Here is an 18,752-nt window from a genome sequence, read left to right on the forward strand (position 1 = left end):
ACAGATGTCTTTGCTGAAGTCCCTTTTTCTCCTCCCACCCATGGTTACCAGCTATTGAAACCCTCTTATCCTTAAAGGTAGTATTTCCCAAACCTGGTGTGTCAATTGGCTGGTCCATGATAAAACTGTACCCAAGTCAAGAAGGAAATAGAAAAATGATAATGAAGAATCCATCCATATATACAAAGCAGATATACTGAGTGTAAAGCACTGTTCTTGGACTGAGAGAACGCCTTTCATCTTCCAATACCTTCCTTTATAAAATAATGGTGATATACTTAGATGGCAGAAAAGGCTCCTGCACTGCCCATTATTTGGCAAAATAAAGTCTGCCATCCATAGTTTGTTTCTAATGTTTTCTAGATGTTATCGCTTTATAATGTTCCCAAGTCTGGCAACCACCACTTTAAAGCATAAATCAACTGATACCTTTGCCAGCAAGCCTTCCATTATTCTCCAGATTCAAAGTGACTTCTGATGTCATTTATTTTGCTTTGAGCCTTTGGCCTTCAAGCTTATTTTCTCTCTTCCTCTTGAAGAGAAAAATCCTTCAGAATAGGTGAGACTCTTTCTTATTATCCATACCAAGAAGCCCAGAACAAATGTATTCTTTTTTATTTTTCTTTTTTAATTTATTTACTTTTTGGCTGCGTTGGTTCTTCGTTGTTGCAAGCGGACTAACTCTAGTTGCAGCGAGCAGGGGCTACTCTTCGTTGTGGTGCATGGGCCGGTTCATCGCAGTGGCCTCTCTTGTTGTGGAGCACTGGCTCTAGGCACGCGGGCTTCAGTGGTTGCAGCACTCGGGCTCAGTAGTTGTGGCTCCTGGGCTCTAGAGTGCAGGCTCAGTAGTTGTGGCACACAGGCTTAGTTGCTCCACAGCATGTGGTATCCTCCCGGACCAGGGATCAAACCCACGTCCCCTGCATTGGCAGGCAGATTCTTAACCACTGGGACACCAGGGAAGTCCCAGAACAAATATATCCTTAAACAAATAAGAAAACTGAGATCTAGAGAAATTACATTACTTATAAATTATAACTTCTCACATTTACTCAGCACATTCAGGATGTGCCAGACATTCTTCTAAGCATTTCCCATATATTCACTCATTTCATCCTCCCAACAAACCCATCTGGTAGGTTACCATCATATCCCCGTTTTGCAGACAGATTCTGCAACCAGCCGAAATTCACACAGCTAGGAAGGGGTCTCTTCAAGGTGGGACTCCCAGTAGCTTGGCTTCACAGCCCATGCAGTTCATTATCTACAGGTGAAATGGGGATGTAACTTTTGAAAATGCAAACCAGGTCTGCTAGTTTTTGGCTGGCATTCTTTTCTAGAAGACCATGGCTATGAAATCACTGTTTCTTCAACCCTATTTTTTTTTTAAGTATTAAGCATTGCAAGTAAGTTTATCAGAGAATTCAACCTCTTCTGCAACGTCCAATCAGTATTTCAGTATAATTATTTCAGATTTCCCATTCCACATTCTAATTTTCTACATCCATCTGCTTAGCTGTTAAGGTCCTCCTATTTCTATGTGAATTACTTTTACACCTGTCCCCAAGAAAGAAAGTAAATTAAGTCATCAAACAGTGTTCAGGCAACTGTGACAGAAACTCAATAAGGTGAGAAATAAGCCAATAACATCAAGCTTCCTTTTGTTAAGATTTTCAATATCTATTTGGTCAGGCTTAAAATAACCCAGATTCACCCGAGAGCCCGAGATTTTAAATGCAGTGGATACTCCCACAGGTTGAATCCTTTTGATGACATGTACACCATTTCAGACTAAAAATTTGGAGAGAGAACTTCCCTGGTGGCTCAGTGGTTAAGAATCCACCTGCTAATTTAGGGGACACGGGTTAGAGCCCTGGTCCAGGAAGATCCCACATGCCGTGGAGCAACTAAGCCCATGCACCACAACTACTGAGCCTGCGTTCAAGACCCTGTGAGCCACAACTACTGAGCCCACATGCTGCAACTACTGAAGCCCGCATGCCTAGAGCCACCGCACTGAGAAGCTCATGCGCCACAATGAAGAGTAGCCCTGACTCACCACAACTGGAGAAAGCCTGCTCGCAGCAATGAAGACCCAACACAGCCAAAAATAAAGTGGAAAAAACAGGAAAAAAAAGTATGGAGAGAAGTTTGGAGTCCAAAGATGAGAAAAATATCAGTTCTACAAAAAAAAAAAGAAAAATCAAGAATAGGGTGGTCGTCCTATCAAAGAGAGGCCCAAGGCCCAAGTGATTTTAAGGGTATTTTGTATTTTACTTGCCTGAGGAATCCCTCTTAGAAATCACAAATTTAACCATAGTACAGCCCTGGAAGACATCATTTCCCTAAATATTGGTCACAGCAAAAGGGATCAAAAATGTATTTTATTAGAAGCAAAAAGAGGGACTTCCCTGGTGGCGCAGTGGATAAGACTCCACGCTCCCAATGCAGGGGGCCCGGGTTTGATGCCTGGTCAGAGAACTAGATCCTACATGCATGCCACAACTAAGAGTTTGCATGCTGCAACTAAGGAGCCCACCTGCTGCAACTAAGATCCAGTGCAACCAAATAAATATATTTTTTTTAAAAAGAAGCAAAAAGATTAGTAAATGTTTACAGAAGTCCAAAATCCTAAATTTGTATATCTTCTCAATGTCAATTCTCCCTGTCTTCCATATCAGTGACAGTCCCAAGATGAAGGGTCTTTTTACACCGTAGAGTATCCCCTACCCTCTGCCAGCAGAATTCTACCAGAAAGCCTGCTTGCCTCCTCCTCCATGGTCTTTGTCCAAGGATCCATTTTGCACCACCAATGACTGACCCTAGGATGGCAGGAGATGCCTCTGAACACTATTCTCCACCCAGGAGTACAACCCTGATAGCTGAGCTTATAATCTCAACAATGAAGTAGGTCTCTCTTGGTGAGACCTTTCAGCCCTGTTCACGTATCAGCTGCCTTTCGATAAGACTCATGTGAAATTTGGACCCGGTGCATCCTCCCCCAGTACATGTCACTCCTCCTTTGAAAGACTCCCCCTGCCCGCAGCTACAGAAGATCCAAAAGCACTGATAATTTGCAGAGAAGACTACAGATCTCACCACAACTCAAGTAGCCGTCCTAGCTCGGTGAGATTTTGTACATCCCTTCCCTAAGAAAGATGTTCTTATACTGACTAGGGAGTTGGGGCAGTCTGTCACATATTTTTACAGAAAGAGAAAAATGTTATATTGCCATAATAAGGTAATATTCTATCAATATATATGTGTTGCTGATTTTTAAGAGGTCTTGTTATTTTGACCAAAGCCACAATCTACATTGATGTTAATATAGCATGTAAGTAAATAAAGCAATAACTTCTGGAAATATACAGGGAAACTCCTAGAGATATACACATATAATATTCCACACAAACACACAGTAAATAAAACTATAGTTCCTAAAAATATACCATTTTTAAGTAACCAGGAAGCATTTACAAAATTCAACTACATAGTTAAGTGAAAAAGAAAACTTCATAAAGTGCAAAATTCAAAAAATTATTCAGGCCACATTTGTCGACCTTAATACAAAAAAAGTAGAAATTTACAACAAAAGAGTAAATTAAAAAGACTTGCCAATTTAAAATCATTTATTCAAATAACTTGCAGGTGATGATAATGTTGTTCATTATAACTTCAGAAAAAGTTTTTTGGTATTTGTTTTTGAGGTTAAGCTTACATTTCTGATGCAAACTCTTCAATGCCAACATTACTTACTATTTACAAAGAATTACCACCATAGCTAGCCACAGACATTCCCAGGGTTTAATTATTTCTACTGAAATTATTTTGGGTTTCATAGACATCTCAAATGGCTGACCCTTTAGAACAGCCTGCAGGGGACACATTATTGTAGGCTTTAGGACACATCCAGGATGAGCCTAAAATATAAAATCAGACCCTGCAGGAAGTTCTATTACAAATTTATGACCTCTTTAAAGTGTGTGTTTCAAAGATGATGAATCCCCAAGTTGGGTAACTCTATACTAACTCAAACCATTTCTCCAAAACGGAATTTAAGATCAAGAAAATTGCAGACTTGCCTCAAACTGACTCTGGATAATTTGCCTAAAGCATGCTCTTCTAAGAGAAAAGAAATTCATTTAGGCTGTTAATTAAATCTGTCCCCTAAAGATGAAGAAAAGAACATGAAGTTACAATTCTAAATAGACCCTCTGTCTACCTCCCAACACCTAAAATATTTTAACATTTGTAAAATGCATGTCCACATAGAATCAACTAAAAATACAAAAGTATTCCTTATTCTTATTCTGAACAGGCCTCTAGAATTAAAACTAAGACCCTTAGAAAAATGACATACCAAAAATGAATAAGGAAAGAAAACTATATGATTTAAGGGTCAAATAAAATTATTCCATTGGGAACTTAAAAACTCAGGCATTTTCAATAGGCTAAATGATTATTTTCTATAAAGGGAAACATATGTTATCCATACAAGTCTTTTCATTAAACCCCAAAGTCCCATCTATCTGCTGGTTATAAAAACTGTACATATGGAAAGAAGGTTTAAAACCACTGAACTTGAAATTCAATGTATGCGCACACAGACATATGCACATAATTTCCTGGGTGTGTAACTTTAAGCAGCATGTAAAATGCCTTTGTGGGTCTTGTTCTGTTTTACTTCTTTCACTGCTAAATGATACTGAGTTTCAGAGCAAAAGTTTAATGCCTGGGTTTATATTTTGACAAGATTTCCTATTTTCTCTGGCCACACACAGTTGGAGGAAATTTAATTTGACCCCAAGAGTCTACTCACAAGGCTCTCCTGCTTTTATTTACCTCTCAAACTGCACCACCGAAAGCCATCATCAGTTGATCCTTCTCTGTCAAGGGATTGGGCCCCTTAACAGATTCTGTGGGGGAGGGGAAAGACCCAGAGGACTTGAAATCAAGGGGCTCTGAAACAGAAACTCCTGATGGTAGGAAATGGTACCTCCTCTGTATTAGATGAGAATAAAGATTCCTCCCCTGTCTACCCTACAGAATGCTTCTAGGAGAAGATATGAGAACATGAATGGTCAACATTTAAGGAATACAGGATCTCTGCCAGGTGCTGGGGAAGCCACGATGAATGAGGCATGAGGCATGGGCCACCCCAACCCCGCCCAACACAGATTTGCAAAGTGCTTCCTCAACTGCAACCACCATACCACCATACACAGGAAGGGCATCAACAAGGATCATCTGTTCCCAGATAAGAGTAAGGCTCCTCCCCCAACAACAGTCACGGTATCTGATTCGCTATTTGGATCCCTTGCTTTCCTCCTTCTGAAAGGGTTTTCTCCAGAACTCTCCAGGGTTCCATGCTCATCCCTCCCCAACCCCCACAGCCACCTATTTCCTGCCTCAGGTCTCCACATGGACCACACCTTCTCAGTGAAGCTGTCTCTGAAACTTGATCCTCCTAATTTTTAATTTAATAATTTTATATACATTGTTTGTATCAGTTTAGTAATTTAGTTATTTTTTCAATTGTTTTTGTAACTGTATATTTAGGCAGTTTTGTCTGTGTTTTTGCAATGGAATCCTATTGTTTTAATTTGGGTACATATTTAAGTTATAATTTTTATTTTTTTAACTTTCTGTTGTGAAGATTTTCAAACACACAGAAAAGTTAGAGCAAAGAGGTTAACGAATTCCCACATACTCATCACTCTAGTTCAACACTGAACACATACCTTCTTGCTTCAGCTATAATGCCTTCCTGATGCCCCTAGCTCAGTTCTGGACTTTTTTAAAGCAAATCTCAGACACTTTTTTGCCATCAGTGTACTTCACCATTATACATCTGTATATATAGCTGTACCTAGGTAGCTGCGAAGGGATTGGCTCCAAGATGCAGAACCCGCAGATACAGAGGCCAACTGTGTCTCCACATGGTAAAGGCTCTTAAAAAAAAAAAGTTACATCACACTCAAACCTGACACTCTATATTTAAAATTACAAACTTCCAGCGTGTCCTCTCTTTCACTACTTTATTTCTCTCCACTGCCTTATTGCTGTGTGACTTACTACATATTTTACTTATTTATTCATTGTATCACCAACTGGAACATAGGCTCCCTGATGGCAGGTGTTTTTGTCTGTTTTGTTCGCTGCTGTATCCTCAATATCCAGGAATGTGGCAGACACACTGAAGACACTCAATAATTTCTTTCTAAATAAACAAATCCACCCAAGTCAAAGGAATAGCCTAGATTCATATGATGAACTTTAGGGTAAGATCCTATCTCAGCTGTAAATGTCAACTAAGCTTTTGATCAGAGCAAGATAGCAGACTGTTCAAATTTGCTCCTTCCAAGAAAACCTTAAGTCCTGTGTTCATATGTAATCGCTCAAAGGTGTATTCAGATGACAAGATAGGAATGTTAAAGCAAACAAACAAAAAAGGAACAAAAGAGTTATTACCACCTTGACAGAAAGCCATTTTACTTCATACAGAAGTTCTTAGTCCCTGGGAACACTGATGATCAGAACATTATTTCCACAACCTGAATGTATACTTCTGGTTTATTAATTGCATAGGAACAGGCGCAAGCTAACAGTAAAAGTTCCTGATTCTATTTTGAATCACTGTACTATGTATATGTATATAATAATAACTAACATTTGTAGATGACTTGTTATACATTAGGCATCTTCTAAGTGCTTTATCCACGTTAACTCCTTACCTTCACAAGGACTCTACAAAGTAGGTACAATTATTATGCCCAGTTTACAGATGAACCTGGATGAGGCATACAGTAAGAACTCTACATAACAGAGCAGTTAAGAGTTCATCCAATGTCCCCCCAGCTGGGACGGGAGGGCTCAAGACCTAAAATCAGGAGGTCTGGGTCCAGAGTCTACACTTTGAACTCCTGTGCTTTCCCCAAAATACTGCAAACCTGTGAGCTGCCAGGCTGCTTTCTCTACGAGGAAACCAGGAGTGCAGCAGCTAAGAGCAAAACCTTGGCAATCAATCCAACCTGAATTAGTATCCCAACTCCACTGGTTATATGACCTTCAGCAAATTAATTAACCTCTGAGATTCCCTGTCTTCATTTCTAAAACAGGGATTATAATATACCTCATACAATTATTAAAAGGGTTAAATGTGAGTCTTTACAGAAAGCATTTAGCCCAATTTTTGGCAGTCTGTAGCAGTTAACAGAGCACAGAGATTAAGAGTAAATCAAGAGCTATTCGTAGTGAGGTGGATGGACCTAGAGTCTGTCATACAGAGTGAAGTAAGCCAGAAAGAGAAAAACAAATACCGTATGCTAACACATATTTACAGAACCTAGAAAAATGGTACTGATGAACCTAGTGGCAGGGTAGGAATAGAGATGCAGACATAGAGAATGGACTTGAGGACACCAGGAGGAGGGGAAGCTGGGACGTAGTGAGAGAGTAGCATCGACATATACACACTACCAAATGTAAAATAGATGGCTAGTGGGAAGCTACTACAGAGCACAGGGAGACCAGCTTGATGCTTTGTGAGGACTTGGAGGGGTGGGATGGGGAGGTTGGGGGGGAGACTCAGGAGGGAGGGGATATGGGGATATGTGTATACATGTGGCTCCTTCACTTTGTTGTACAGCGGAAACTGACAATACTGTGCAGCAATTATACTCCAATAAACTTTTTTTTTTTTTTAAAGTAGATCAAGAATGCCCAGAGGCTGGAATCCCAGCAAAGCCACTGACTCTAATCTGGGCAAATTATTTCAATAATCTGTACCTCTATGTCCTCAACTATAAAATGGGGGAAGTATTAGTATCCACCTCAAAGTTAGGACAATTCAGAGCATTACTCCCTGTCACATGCTTAGAACAGCACCTAACACATTATAAATTCTCAATAAATGTTAATCACTTTTCAACTTTTACTACCCATGTCATTCCTCCCTTTTCTCAACTTATTTCCAAGCCAGCTTTCCACACTCCACAGATCCAGATGTTATACGCTTGACAGGATATTACAATTAGCATTTCCACAGAGATCTCAAGAAATAACGATTGTAAAACTTCAAAGAAAGGTGCCAGGTGAGCATATCCAAAATTTACAAATGCAACGTTTGAGAACTGGTTTCCCATGAGGGAGAAAGCCAGCTTTAAACATCTGTCAGGCCTGGAGAGAGTGAAGCCATCCATTCACAGAAAGCTCTTATCCTCTGAAGGGGTCAAAACTACATCCAGAGACCAGGAAGGATGGACATTAACAGACCTGACCTTGCTTCCTCTTTGAGACCACTGGTCCCTCCCACCTGTTCCAGATGAATCAGCGGTGGAGAAAGCAGCTCACTCGAGACCCTGGCTACCAGGTGGATGAGGAAGAGTCATATCTGAGTAATACTGATATGTTAATACAATGAGCTGGACACCTGTAAATACACAACCAGGACGGTGTGCATGCAGCCCAGATAAGACAGTCTGTTTCCTAAGAGCAAACAGCAAAGTCATGGGCCTGCTAGGGTTTGCATCTTGAGACAAGGGTATTTCACCCCACTGAATAAATTACACAGGGTCAGTACAAGATGAGAACTAATTTGTATTTAGTTGACATCTTACATATTTTGCTTGTTCAACACACAGGCTATCTTTAGTTCTCATTTACCTTCTGTGCCCAGCTCCTGTTTCCGCTGTAGGATACTCCAGTAACCCTCACCCAACCTCCACGCTCCCAACCTCCCCTTCTCCAGCTAACCCCAGCCGATCTTAGATTCACCTTTCGCCACATCCACCATAAAGCTCTAGCCACCAAACCTCCCCACTGTCCCAGCACAGGCCGTACGCACACACCCATCCCTCTGCTTGCAGTGGCCCTTCCCCTTGTACGATCAGGCCACCCAAAATGGGTTCTGTGCATATCCTGCTCAACCAGTCCCTGCTTCGCCTACAACCCCACTCACCTGAATGACCCTCACTCTTTATCACAGAACCTAAGCAGCAAATGCCTACATACATGCCCCAGCTAGCGACTGCTCTAATTCTTAGATCTGAACATTTTCACCATGGTAGCTTATCAAAGGGAACAGTGAGGGGCACGCTTCTCTGCTGGTTTCCCTGGTAACCAATGAGCCAACCTGACGTCAACTGCCCCTATAAATGGTAACCTCCCTATCCCCCTGGGAGCAAAGACTACTGCCATGTCCTGCCCTCATCTGCCACACACGGTGGGGGTATGGCTCCAGGACCTTGCTTCAGACACATAAGATTCTCCCACACATGAAACCACTGATGTCTCTGTCGTTGGCTCTGTGCTCTTTCTTCAGTCCTGAGGCTAGGCAAGCACAGAGCTTGCAGGCCTGTGGGATGCGGCCCAACATGCCTCTGCTGCACCTGGTAAACACCTGCACGACATCATCATCAATGGCATCGCCCTAATGGACCCCTTCCCAATCTGCTCCAGACACATTTACCCTGCCTTGCAATGGCATGTTGTGCGTGCCCCATTACATCCTCTTCACGCTGCACTGGGTGGTGTGACCCACCATTCACTGGGCTAAAGGCTCCAAAAGGGCAGAGTCTTCATCACTTCAGTAGGGTCATTAAGTAGCACTAAAAAGACTCAATCTACATTTACTGAATTCAAACAAGACATCTTGTTTTATTCATAATGTTTAAGTTCTTTTCATAATCCTTTAGCAATTTTCCACCTTAAAAATTTCATAATTGAAGTATTGCATTCTAAATCAAATATTTTGAAGTACAAAGTCCCATTAGTCAATTCCTGGATGAAACACAAAAATCTCCTAAAAATAAAGGAATTTGAGAAGCTACAAGTTAGCAGTGAAGAGTTCCAGCTCAGAACACTGTGTCGTCCATTTTCTTTCTCATGGCTGACAAGATGCTCCACCAACAAGGAGCTCATGTCAGCAAGAGCTGGACGTGATGGTCCTTACCATTTGGAAGGCAGCCCATGCTTCCCCTTCCTCCCAAAGCTTTGTCCAGAAGCAACAAGGCAGGCTGCCTTTAGATACAGAAAATGCTCTTGGGCTTGTGCTAGGGCTCCCTGCATAGACTTTCCTTTCATCTGCCTTCAGAGCATTTTCTTGTCTGGCCTTAAAAACCCCAGGAGATACTTCATAAACTCAACAGAGAGGCAAGGGCGGCACATTCCAACCTGGCTGAAGGAAGAAAATGGATGATGTGCACATTTCTTCAAGGCTACATGTGCTCTGCTTTAAGGCATTACCAACGAGGGAAAGTTGGGCTTTTACTGAAAGTGGAGGGTTTCCATAAAGTCCTGCTCAGTCAAGTGATTCACTCCTACTTTCAAAGGAACTCAGGACACAGCTACCTACATGCTACTGACACTCATTTTGTCACTGGGGGGGGTGGCAGGGGGGATAATCATTAGGAACAGTTGTATTAGATGAACAAATATCATTTCAAGAAACTATTCAATAAAACCAAGCAATTTCTATATTCTGAGCATGCCATATAACATTTTACATTTTCAATGTAGTTCTATCAATTCCACATGAGGAAAATTCTCTCTGATGCTCGTAGTTTAGTAACTGAGTTCACATCTTTCCCATGTCTACCACCTTCTTAGGCAACTGGTACCTGACTGTGTACCAACTGCAACTGCAGACAAAAACTTGGGATTGGGGAGGGGATGGGAGGCCAGAAAGTGGAGGAAGGGGATTGGGCAGTGACACTGCTGGCTCTTTGCCTCATGTTAAGAACTCTATAAATGTTTTCCAAACCTATGTTCCACCTACAGACTCAACAATATGGTAGTGAGTGATCTTAATTATCACAGAACACCAAAACCTAGGACTTCCATTATTGTTAGATACATCAAATTCTACATAAGTGACTATGAACATAAAATGGAAGATATCTCAATTCCTAGGGCATCGTCTATTGGCCTACACATCGACCCAAGGCCCTGTGCCAAGGCTTTCGACATTGATGGTCATTTATGAGTCTCTGCTTATGTAGACAAAATTACTACAAGTTGCAACATAACTGAACAGCATGGCCCCTTATGCTAGTTATCAAAAAAAGAAAGGAAAGGGAAGGGAGGGGAGGGGAGGGGAGGGGAGGGAAAGGAAAAAGAAAGCACTACAGCCTCCTGGTTTCAACCAGTATTCAGAGATATTTATTTCTTCCCTGTACTTCCCAAAACTCAACAGGGTTATAGGAAAAAGGAAGAAAGTAGGCTTCTGTACTGACCCCATTACCTGGTTTTCTACTTCAACAAGTAGAGCAGAGAGAGAGTTTCCACACAGCACACTTTTGCTGGTAAAGAGGGACATGCATGACAGTGTTATCTAGATGTTCTTTACTCAAACTAGCAGTGCTACATCACTACTTAAGATGTGCTTATGACTCTCAAAGTCCTCAGTTCTCTCTCTAGAGAAGTTCACCTAAAATACCCTAACTACACCTCCAGCACCCTGAAAAGCTCCCTAAAAGCTCCAGCACCCTGAAATTAAAGTGAACTTAGGACTTGAACTTCCTTTCTTTCTCCAAAGGAACAAAGTATATCATTGGAGTTATAGATTCAGTACAATGGGGTTAGACATCAGCTTTGTTTCACCTCTAAAATAATTGTTGGAAAGGCGATTTCTATTACAAATTCTGTGGGGAGGCTAAGTTTTTAAGGACTTTGACAAGTAAGGCATTCAAAGATGTTTCTGGTGCTACATCAGTGTCAAGTCATAGATGTATATTAAAAGATCATATAGACATCAATCTGCATGATGGGGAGTTGTATTTACTATAAGGTTTTGGGGGAGACCTAGCACATTTCATGCAGTGATTGTGAATAGAAACGTACCCATGAACTGTACACTAATGCCAGTTGGGAAGCCAGGTGAGGAAAAACGGAGGCAGAGGCTTTTGAAATAGCTTTTCAACAAGTAGCTCTATTTCCTCTTTCCTCCCCTGCCAGCGACTGAATATGGAGGACAGAAGGACAGAGAGAGGGAGGGATGAGGAAGAAAAAGAGAAAGGAAGGAAGGGAGGAAGGGAGGGAGGAGAGATGGTGGGGGGAAAAAAAAGGAAAAATGGGAGAAAGGAAGAAAGGAGGGAGGGAGGAAAGAGAAAGAAAGAAAAGAGGAAGGGTGAGAGGGAGGAGTGAGGAAAGAAAGCAAGGAGAGGGGAGGGAGGGAGAGAAGATGAGCATGAACAGCAGAGGGACAGAGAGAAAGAACGTCTATACCGCTAAAGGTGGGGAGAGAATTCTGTGGCTGCACACCTCCGATGTTAAAGGCTTGGTTAGCAGAGGAGTAAATAGTAAGTAGACTCCTTATGGAACTTGGTGGTAGAAATGGTCTCTGGAGCTCCCTCATCTTGGCATGGCTTGCTCAGCTGTGTGAATCTGTGACCTGGGACGTGAATGCTAATGAGATGCTTAACTTCCTTAACCAGCTGCCAGTGTCTCCGTGCAGGGTCATCTAGGCACTATCTTAGCACCCTCATTATTCTCCCACCTCTGCACCTTTCTAACAAAAGCCCTTCCCACATTCATCTTACAGGTGGGCAAAGGTCAACTTTCTCATATACATTCTATTTCTAAGGATATCTTCCTGCTTTATAATCTTAATACACATGTTAAATGTTCTAAGTTCTCTTCAAAATAAAGAAGGGTTGGGCTTCCCAGATGGCGCAGTGGTTAAGAATCCACCTGCCAATGCAGGGGACATGGGTTCGAGCCCTAGGCCGGGAAGACCCCACATGCCGTGGAGCAACTAAGCCCTTGCACCACAACTACTGAGTCTGTGCTCTAGAGCACGTGAGCCACAACTATTGATCCCACCTACCTCAACTACTGAAGCCCGCACACCACAACGAGAAGCCACTGCAATGAGAAGCCCTCGCACCACAATGAAGAGTAGCTCCCACTCACCGCAACTACAGAAAGCCTGTGCATAGCAACAAAGACCCAATGCAACCAATAAATTAAATAATAAAAAATTTTTTTAAAGTTTTAAAAAAATAACGGTCATTACATGGTTTGGTGGGTAGGAGAGAAAAGCCTACATTAAGTGCACTTTTTCATTATTATTACCCAAAAAGTCCCCTTTATTGAGGACCTTGGGATAAACGCCTTTGTGTTCTTAAAACTATAAATGCTCCTGCTTTTAGGAGTTGGATTGCCTTAATCTAATATATACTGTGAATTATCACATTAAGTTTCCCTCTTTGCATCTTGATTTGATGAAAAGCATAAATTTCAAGAGAATGAGAAGTCAAAGACTGGTAGAAAATATTCAGAAAAGACATATCTGATAAAGGACTGTTATTCAAAATATCCAAAGAACTCTTAAAACTCAACAGTAACTAAATGAACAATCCGATTTCAAAATGGGCAAAATACCTGAACAGACAACTCAAAGAAGACACACAAATGGCAAATAAGTGTACAAAAAAGATGTTCAACGTCAAATGTCATTGGGGAATTGAAAATGTAAACAATGAAATACCACTACATAGTAATTAGAATGGCCAAAGTCCAAAACCCCAGCAACACCAAATGCTGACAAGGATGTGGAATAACAGAAACTCTCTTTGACTGCTGATGGGAATGCAAAATGGTACAGCCACTTTGGAAGATAGTTTGGCAGTTTCTTACAACATTAAACAAACACTTACTGTATGATCCAGCAATCATGCTCCTTGGTATTTACCTAGAGAAGTTGAAAACTTATATTCAAACCAGCACACAGATGTTTACAGCAGCTTTATTCATAACTGCCAAAACTGAGAAGCAATCAAGATACCCCTTAGTAGGTGACTGAATAAACTGTGGTACACCCAGACAAAAGAATATTATTCAGCATTAAAAAGAAATGAGCAGACTTCCCTGGTGGTGCAGTGGTTAAGAATCCGCCTGCCAATGCAGGGGACACAGGTTCAATCCCTGGTCCAGGAAGATCCCACGTGCCACAGAGCAACTAAGTGCATGCACCACAACTACTGAGCCTGTCCTCTAGAGTCCACAAGCCACAATTATTGAGACCTCGAACCACAACTACAGAAGCCCACACACCTAGAGCCCATGCTCTGCAACGAGAAGCCCCTGAAAAGAGAAGCCCATGCTCACCGCAATGAGGGAAAGCCTGTGTGTAGCAAGACCCAATGTAGCCAATAAACTAATTAATTAATTTTTAAAAAAAGAAATGAGTGATCAAGTCTTGAAAAGACATGGAGAAACCTTGAATGCATTTTGCTAAGGGGAAAAAACCAATCTGAAAAGGCCACAAACTTTATGATTCCAACCATATAGTATTCAAGACTACTGAGACAATGAAAAGATCAGTGGTTGCCAGGGGTTAAGGGGAAATGAGGGTCAATAAAATTCAATTTATTAAATTAATTAAAGTTTATTTTAGTTTGATCGACATTCTATTTATCATAAGAAAACCAAATAACAAGTAGAACACATTAGAAATTCTAAATTATATAGCAAAGAAAGCCCTTCCCTGGCTAAGCTTTTTAATAGCAATTAACCTAGCACATCTTACTACACAACTGAGCAATGTGATGGTCAGATCATCCTACCTCCTACCTCGGCTTTTTCTGAAACAAGTAAGGGTTTTACTTCCTCCTTGGCTGACTGTACTGTCTGTCTTATGCCCCAGATTGTTGAGGGAGTGGTCCTCCACACCTGTGCACTCTGACTACCACCCTGGGACAGCAAACGCCACAGGGTTCTTGTTACAAGCCTATCGACTGACCATTTACTCAGACCTGTGCCACACTGTTCTCGTAAGATAATTTTTATAAAACTTCAACTTCAAAATACTGCGAGAAATTCTATAGAACTTTTGATCAGATTCCACAATTACTATCATTTACTTCCTTATCTCTCTCTATATATGTGTTTGTGTGTATTTCACAAATCATTTGAGAATAAGTTGAGACATCATGCCCATTTACTCCTGAATACTTTATGGTACATTTCCTAATAACAAAGACTTTGTCTTTCATAACCTCAGTACAATTATCAAAATCAGGATTTTAACACTGACTCAGTACTAGTATATATGCTATGTGAACGACAGGGAGATAGAAGGATGGAAGGAATGTGTGAGCACCTTGTCCCGAGGCCAGGATCACAAATGGCTGTTAACTGATTCTTTAGTATTCTTTAATCTGGAACAGATCTATAATCTTTGTCTTTCATGAATTTCACACTTTTGAAGAATACAGGCTAGTTACTATGTAGAATGTCCCTGAATTTCGGTTTGTCTAGTGTTGCATTAATCATGACATTTCTTCATGATTAGATATAGGTTATGGTTCTTAAAGGGATACCACAGAAGTAATGTTGGTCCTCCTAAGGGCATCATCTCAGGAGGCACACGTTATTTGTCCCAGTACTGGGGATGTTAACTTTGATCAAGGGGATGCTTCCCTGGTTTCTCCACTGTAAGATTACCACTTTGCCCTTTATAATTAATGAGCAGTTTTTAAGAACATACTTTGAGACTCTATAAATAGGCAATGCCTCACCAAACTTTCATCACTGGTTTTAGCATGCATTGATAGTTTTTGCCTGAATCCATTATTACAATGATGGCTGTCATCCTTCTTCATTTATTAGTTGGCAAACTATTATAAGGAAAACCTTTTCCTTCTTTCCCATTTATTTATATCAGTAAGACTTAGAGTTTTATCTTATTAATGGATTATATCTGACATTATCATTACTTTAATTTTAATGCTCAAGATGTCCCAGCTTTGACTAATGGGATTAATCACTTAACCTGGATTCTATGTCTTTCTAACATGTTTCCACCATTCTTTGAGCACTTCGTCACTTTCTGGCACAAGATATTCCAAGTTCAGACTGTGGGAAGACATTCAGGAGTCTTTCTGAAACCTTGAAAATGTTAAAGTATGTGGGCCGAGCGATGGGATTCAGAACGAGCAGGGTGCAGATTTGAGCTGGGCGTGGAGAGCAAAACAGCCCTGGGGGCAGGAGACCTCTCTCAGATATTAGGGGTCTGTGCCCCACCCCTGTTGGCCTCTCTGCGACTGTGCCTGTCTTAGGTTGTTCCTCCCCTGAGGAATCTTACCTGTCTTTGGCTAACCAGTCATCCTCCAGGGCCAAACAGGGTGATATGAGGAAGGGTCTGTGCCCTACCCATGTTGGCCCCTCTACGGCTGTGCCTGTCTTAGGTTGTTCCTCCCCTGAGGAATCTTACCCGTCTCTGGCTAACCAGCCATCCTTCAGGGCCAAACAGGGTGATATGAGGTACAAGTGAGAAAGGGCCTGCGCCCCCAGAGAGGGCCAATCCTCTGCCTATGCCCCCATAGTCTCCACGCCCCGCACCCTCAGCTCCTCCACTGCTCAAACAGGACATTCTGAATCCCATCGCTCGGCCCACATACTTTAACATTTTCAAGGTTTCAGAAAGACTCCTGAATGTCTTCCCACATCAGACAACCTAGAAGAAATGGATAAATTCTTAGAAACATACAGGCTATCAGGACTGTCATGAACAAATAGAAAATCTGAACAGACCCCTTACTAGTAAGGAGATTGAATCAGTAATCGAAAACCTCCCTACACACAAAAGTCCAGGACCAGATGATTTCACTGGTGAATTCTATCAAACATTTAAAGAAGAATTAATACCAATCCTTCTCAAACTCTCTTTCATAAAAAATGGAAGAGGTTGGGAACATGTCCAACTTTATTTCACAAGGCCAGCATTACCCTTATAACAAACCCAGAGAAGGACATGACAAGAAAAGAAAATTACAGGCCAATATCCCCGATGAAAATAGATATAAAAATCAACAAAATTATTAGCAAACCAAATTCAACAATAGATTAAAATAATCATTCACCATGATCAAGTGGGATTAATTTCAGGGACACAAGGATGGCTAAACATCTGCAAATCTACCAATGTGATGCACAAAATTAACAAAGTAAAGGATAAAAATATGATGGTCTCAATAGATGCAGAAAAAACATGACAAAATTCAACATCCATTTATAATAAAACTCTCAAAGTGAATATAGTGTGAATATACTGCAACATAATAAAGGCCATCCATGACAAGCCTACAGCTAACATCATACTCAATGGTGAACCATTGAAAGCTTTTCCTCTAAGATCAGGAAAAAGACAAGAATGTCCACTCTCACCACTTTTATTCAACAAAGTATTGGAAGTCCTAGCCACAGCAATTAGGAAAGAAAAATAAAAGGCATCCACATTGGAAAGGAAAAAGAAAAACTGTCATTCATTTCAGATGACATGATATATATAGAAAACCCTAAAAGACTCTACCAAAAAACTGTTAGAACTAGTAGATGTAAAGCTCCAGGATACAAAATCAATATGCAAAAATCTGTTGCATTTCTATATACAAAGGAAATACAAGAGAAATAAAATGATTTCCTTTAATTTCATTAAAAAGAATGAAATATCTAGTAACAAATTTAACCAAGGAGATGAAAGACCTGTACACTGAAGACTATATAACACTGATGAAAGAAATAGAAGATGACACAAATAAATGGAAAGATAGTCCATGTTCATGGATTGGAAGAATATTATTAAAATGTCTATACTATCCAAAGCAATCTACAGATTCAATGCAATCTCTATCAAAATTCCAATGGCATTTTTCACAGAAACGAACAATCCTGAAGTTTTTTATAGAACTACAAAAGATCCTGAACAGCCAAAATAATCTTCAGAATAACAAACCTGGAGGCATCATGCTTCCTTATTTCAAACTATACTACAAAGCTATTACAATCAAAACAGTATAGTATTGGCATAAAAACAGACACATAGATCAGTCTTGGCGATTTTCTGGATTTGACACAAAAAGTTAAGGTAATGAAAGCAAAAATAAACAAGTGGGACACATCAAACTAAAAATCTTCTGCATAGCAAAGGAAACAACCAACAAAATGAAGGCAACCTAATGAAGAGGAAAAAAATATTTGTAAATCATATAAGTGATAAGGGGTGAATACCTAACATACATAAAGAACTTATAGAACTCAATACCAAAATTACAAAAAGATGACTGGAAAATGGGCAGAGGATCTGAATAGATACTTTTTCCAAGAAAGATATCCAGATGGCTAACAGGTACATGAAAAGGGAAATGCAAATCAAAACCACAATGAGATATCACCTCACACCTGTCAAAATGGCTATTATAAAAAGACAAGAAACAACAAGTGTTAGCTAAAATGTGGAGAAAAAGGAACCCTTGTACGTTGTTGGTAGGAAAACTGGTGCAGCCACTATGGAAAACAATATGGAGTTTCCTGAAAAAGTTAAAAGCAGACCTACCTATGATCTAGCAATCCCATTTCTGGGTATTTGAATAGTAACTTCTCTGGGCACTAATTTGAAAAGATAACACACCCCCATGTTCACTGCAGCATTATTTTCAAAAGCCAAGATATGGAAGCAATTTAAATGTCCATCCAATAGATGAATGGATAAAGAGGATATAGTATATATGCATAATGGGATATTACCCCACCATAAAAAAGGAAATCTTGCTATTTGCAACAACATAAATGGAACTTCAGGGCATTATGCTAAGTGAAATGTCACACAGGGAAAGAGAAATACTGTGTGATTCACACATGTGGAATCAAAGAATAAATAAAAAAGAACTCATAAATACAGAGAACTGATTGATGATGGCCAGAGGTGTTGATGGGGGGGGGGGGGGAGAGGGGGGAGGAAGTAAGAAAAG

At 40.6% G+C, this 18,752-nt stretch overlaps 1 protein-coding gene across 1 annotated transcript in view; it reads right to left on the reverse strand.

Annotated features, from left to right (window-relative positions):
• Positions 1 to 814: 814 nt before the first annotated feature.
• AEBP2 (AE binding protein 2) overlaps positions 815 to 18,752 on the reverse strand; it is a 179,234-nt gene continuing 161,296 nt past the window's right edge. The window contains exon 9 of the mRNA XM_057701512.1: positions 815 to 920. Coding sequence (XP_057557495.1) covers positions 830 to 920 — 91 coding nt within the window. The 3' untranslated portion in view covers positions 815 to 829. The remainder of the gene's footprint in view (positions 921 to 18,752) is intronic.

This window comes from Hippopotamus amphibius, chromosome 12 (assembly GCF_030028045.1).
Source record: "Hippopotamus amphibius kiboko isolate mHipAmp2 chromosome 12, mHipAmp2.hap2, whole genome shotgun sequence".
Classification (NCBI taxonomy): Eukaryota; Metazoa; Chordata; class Mammalia; order Artiodactyla; family Hippopotamidae; genus Hippopotamus; species Hippopotamus amphibius.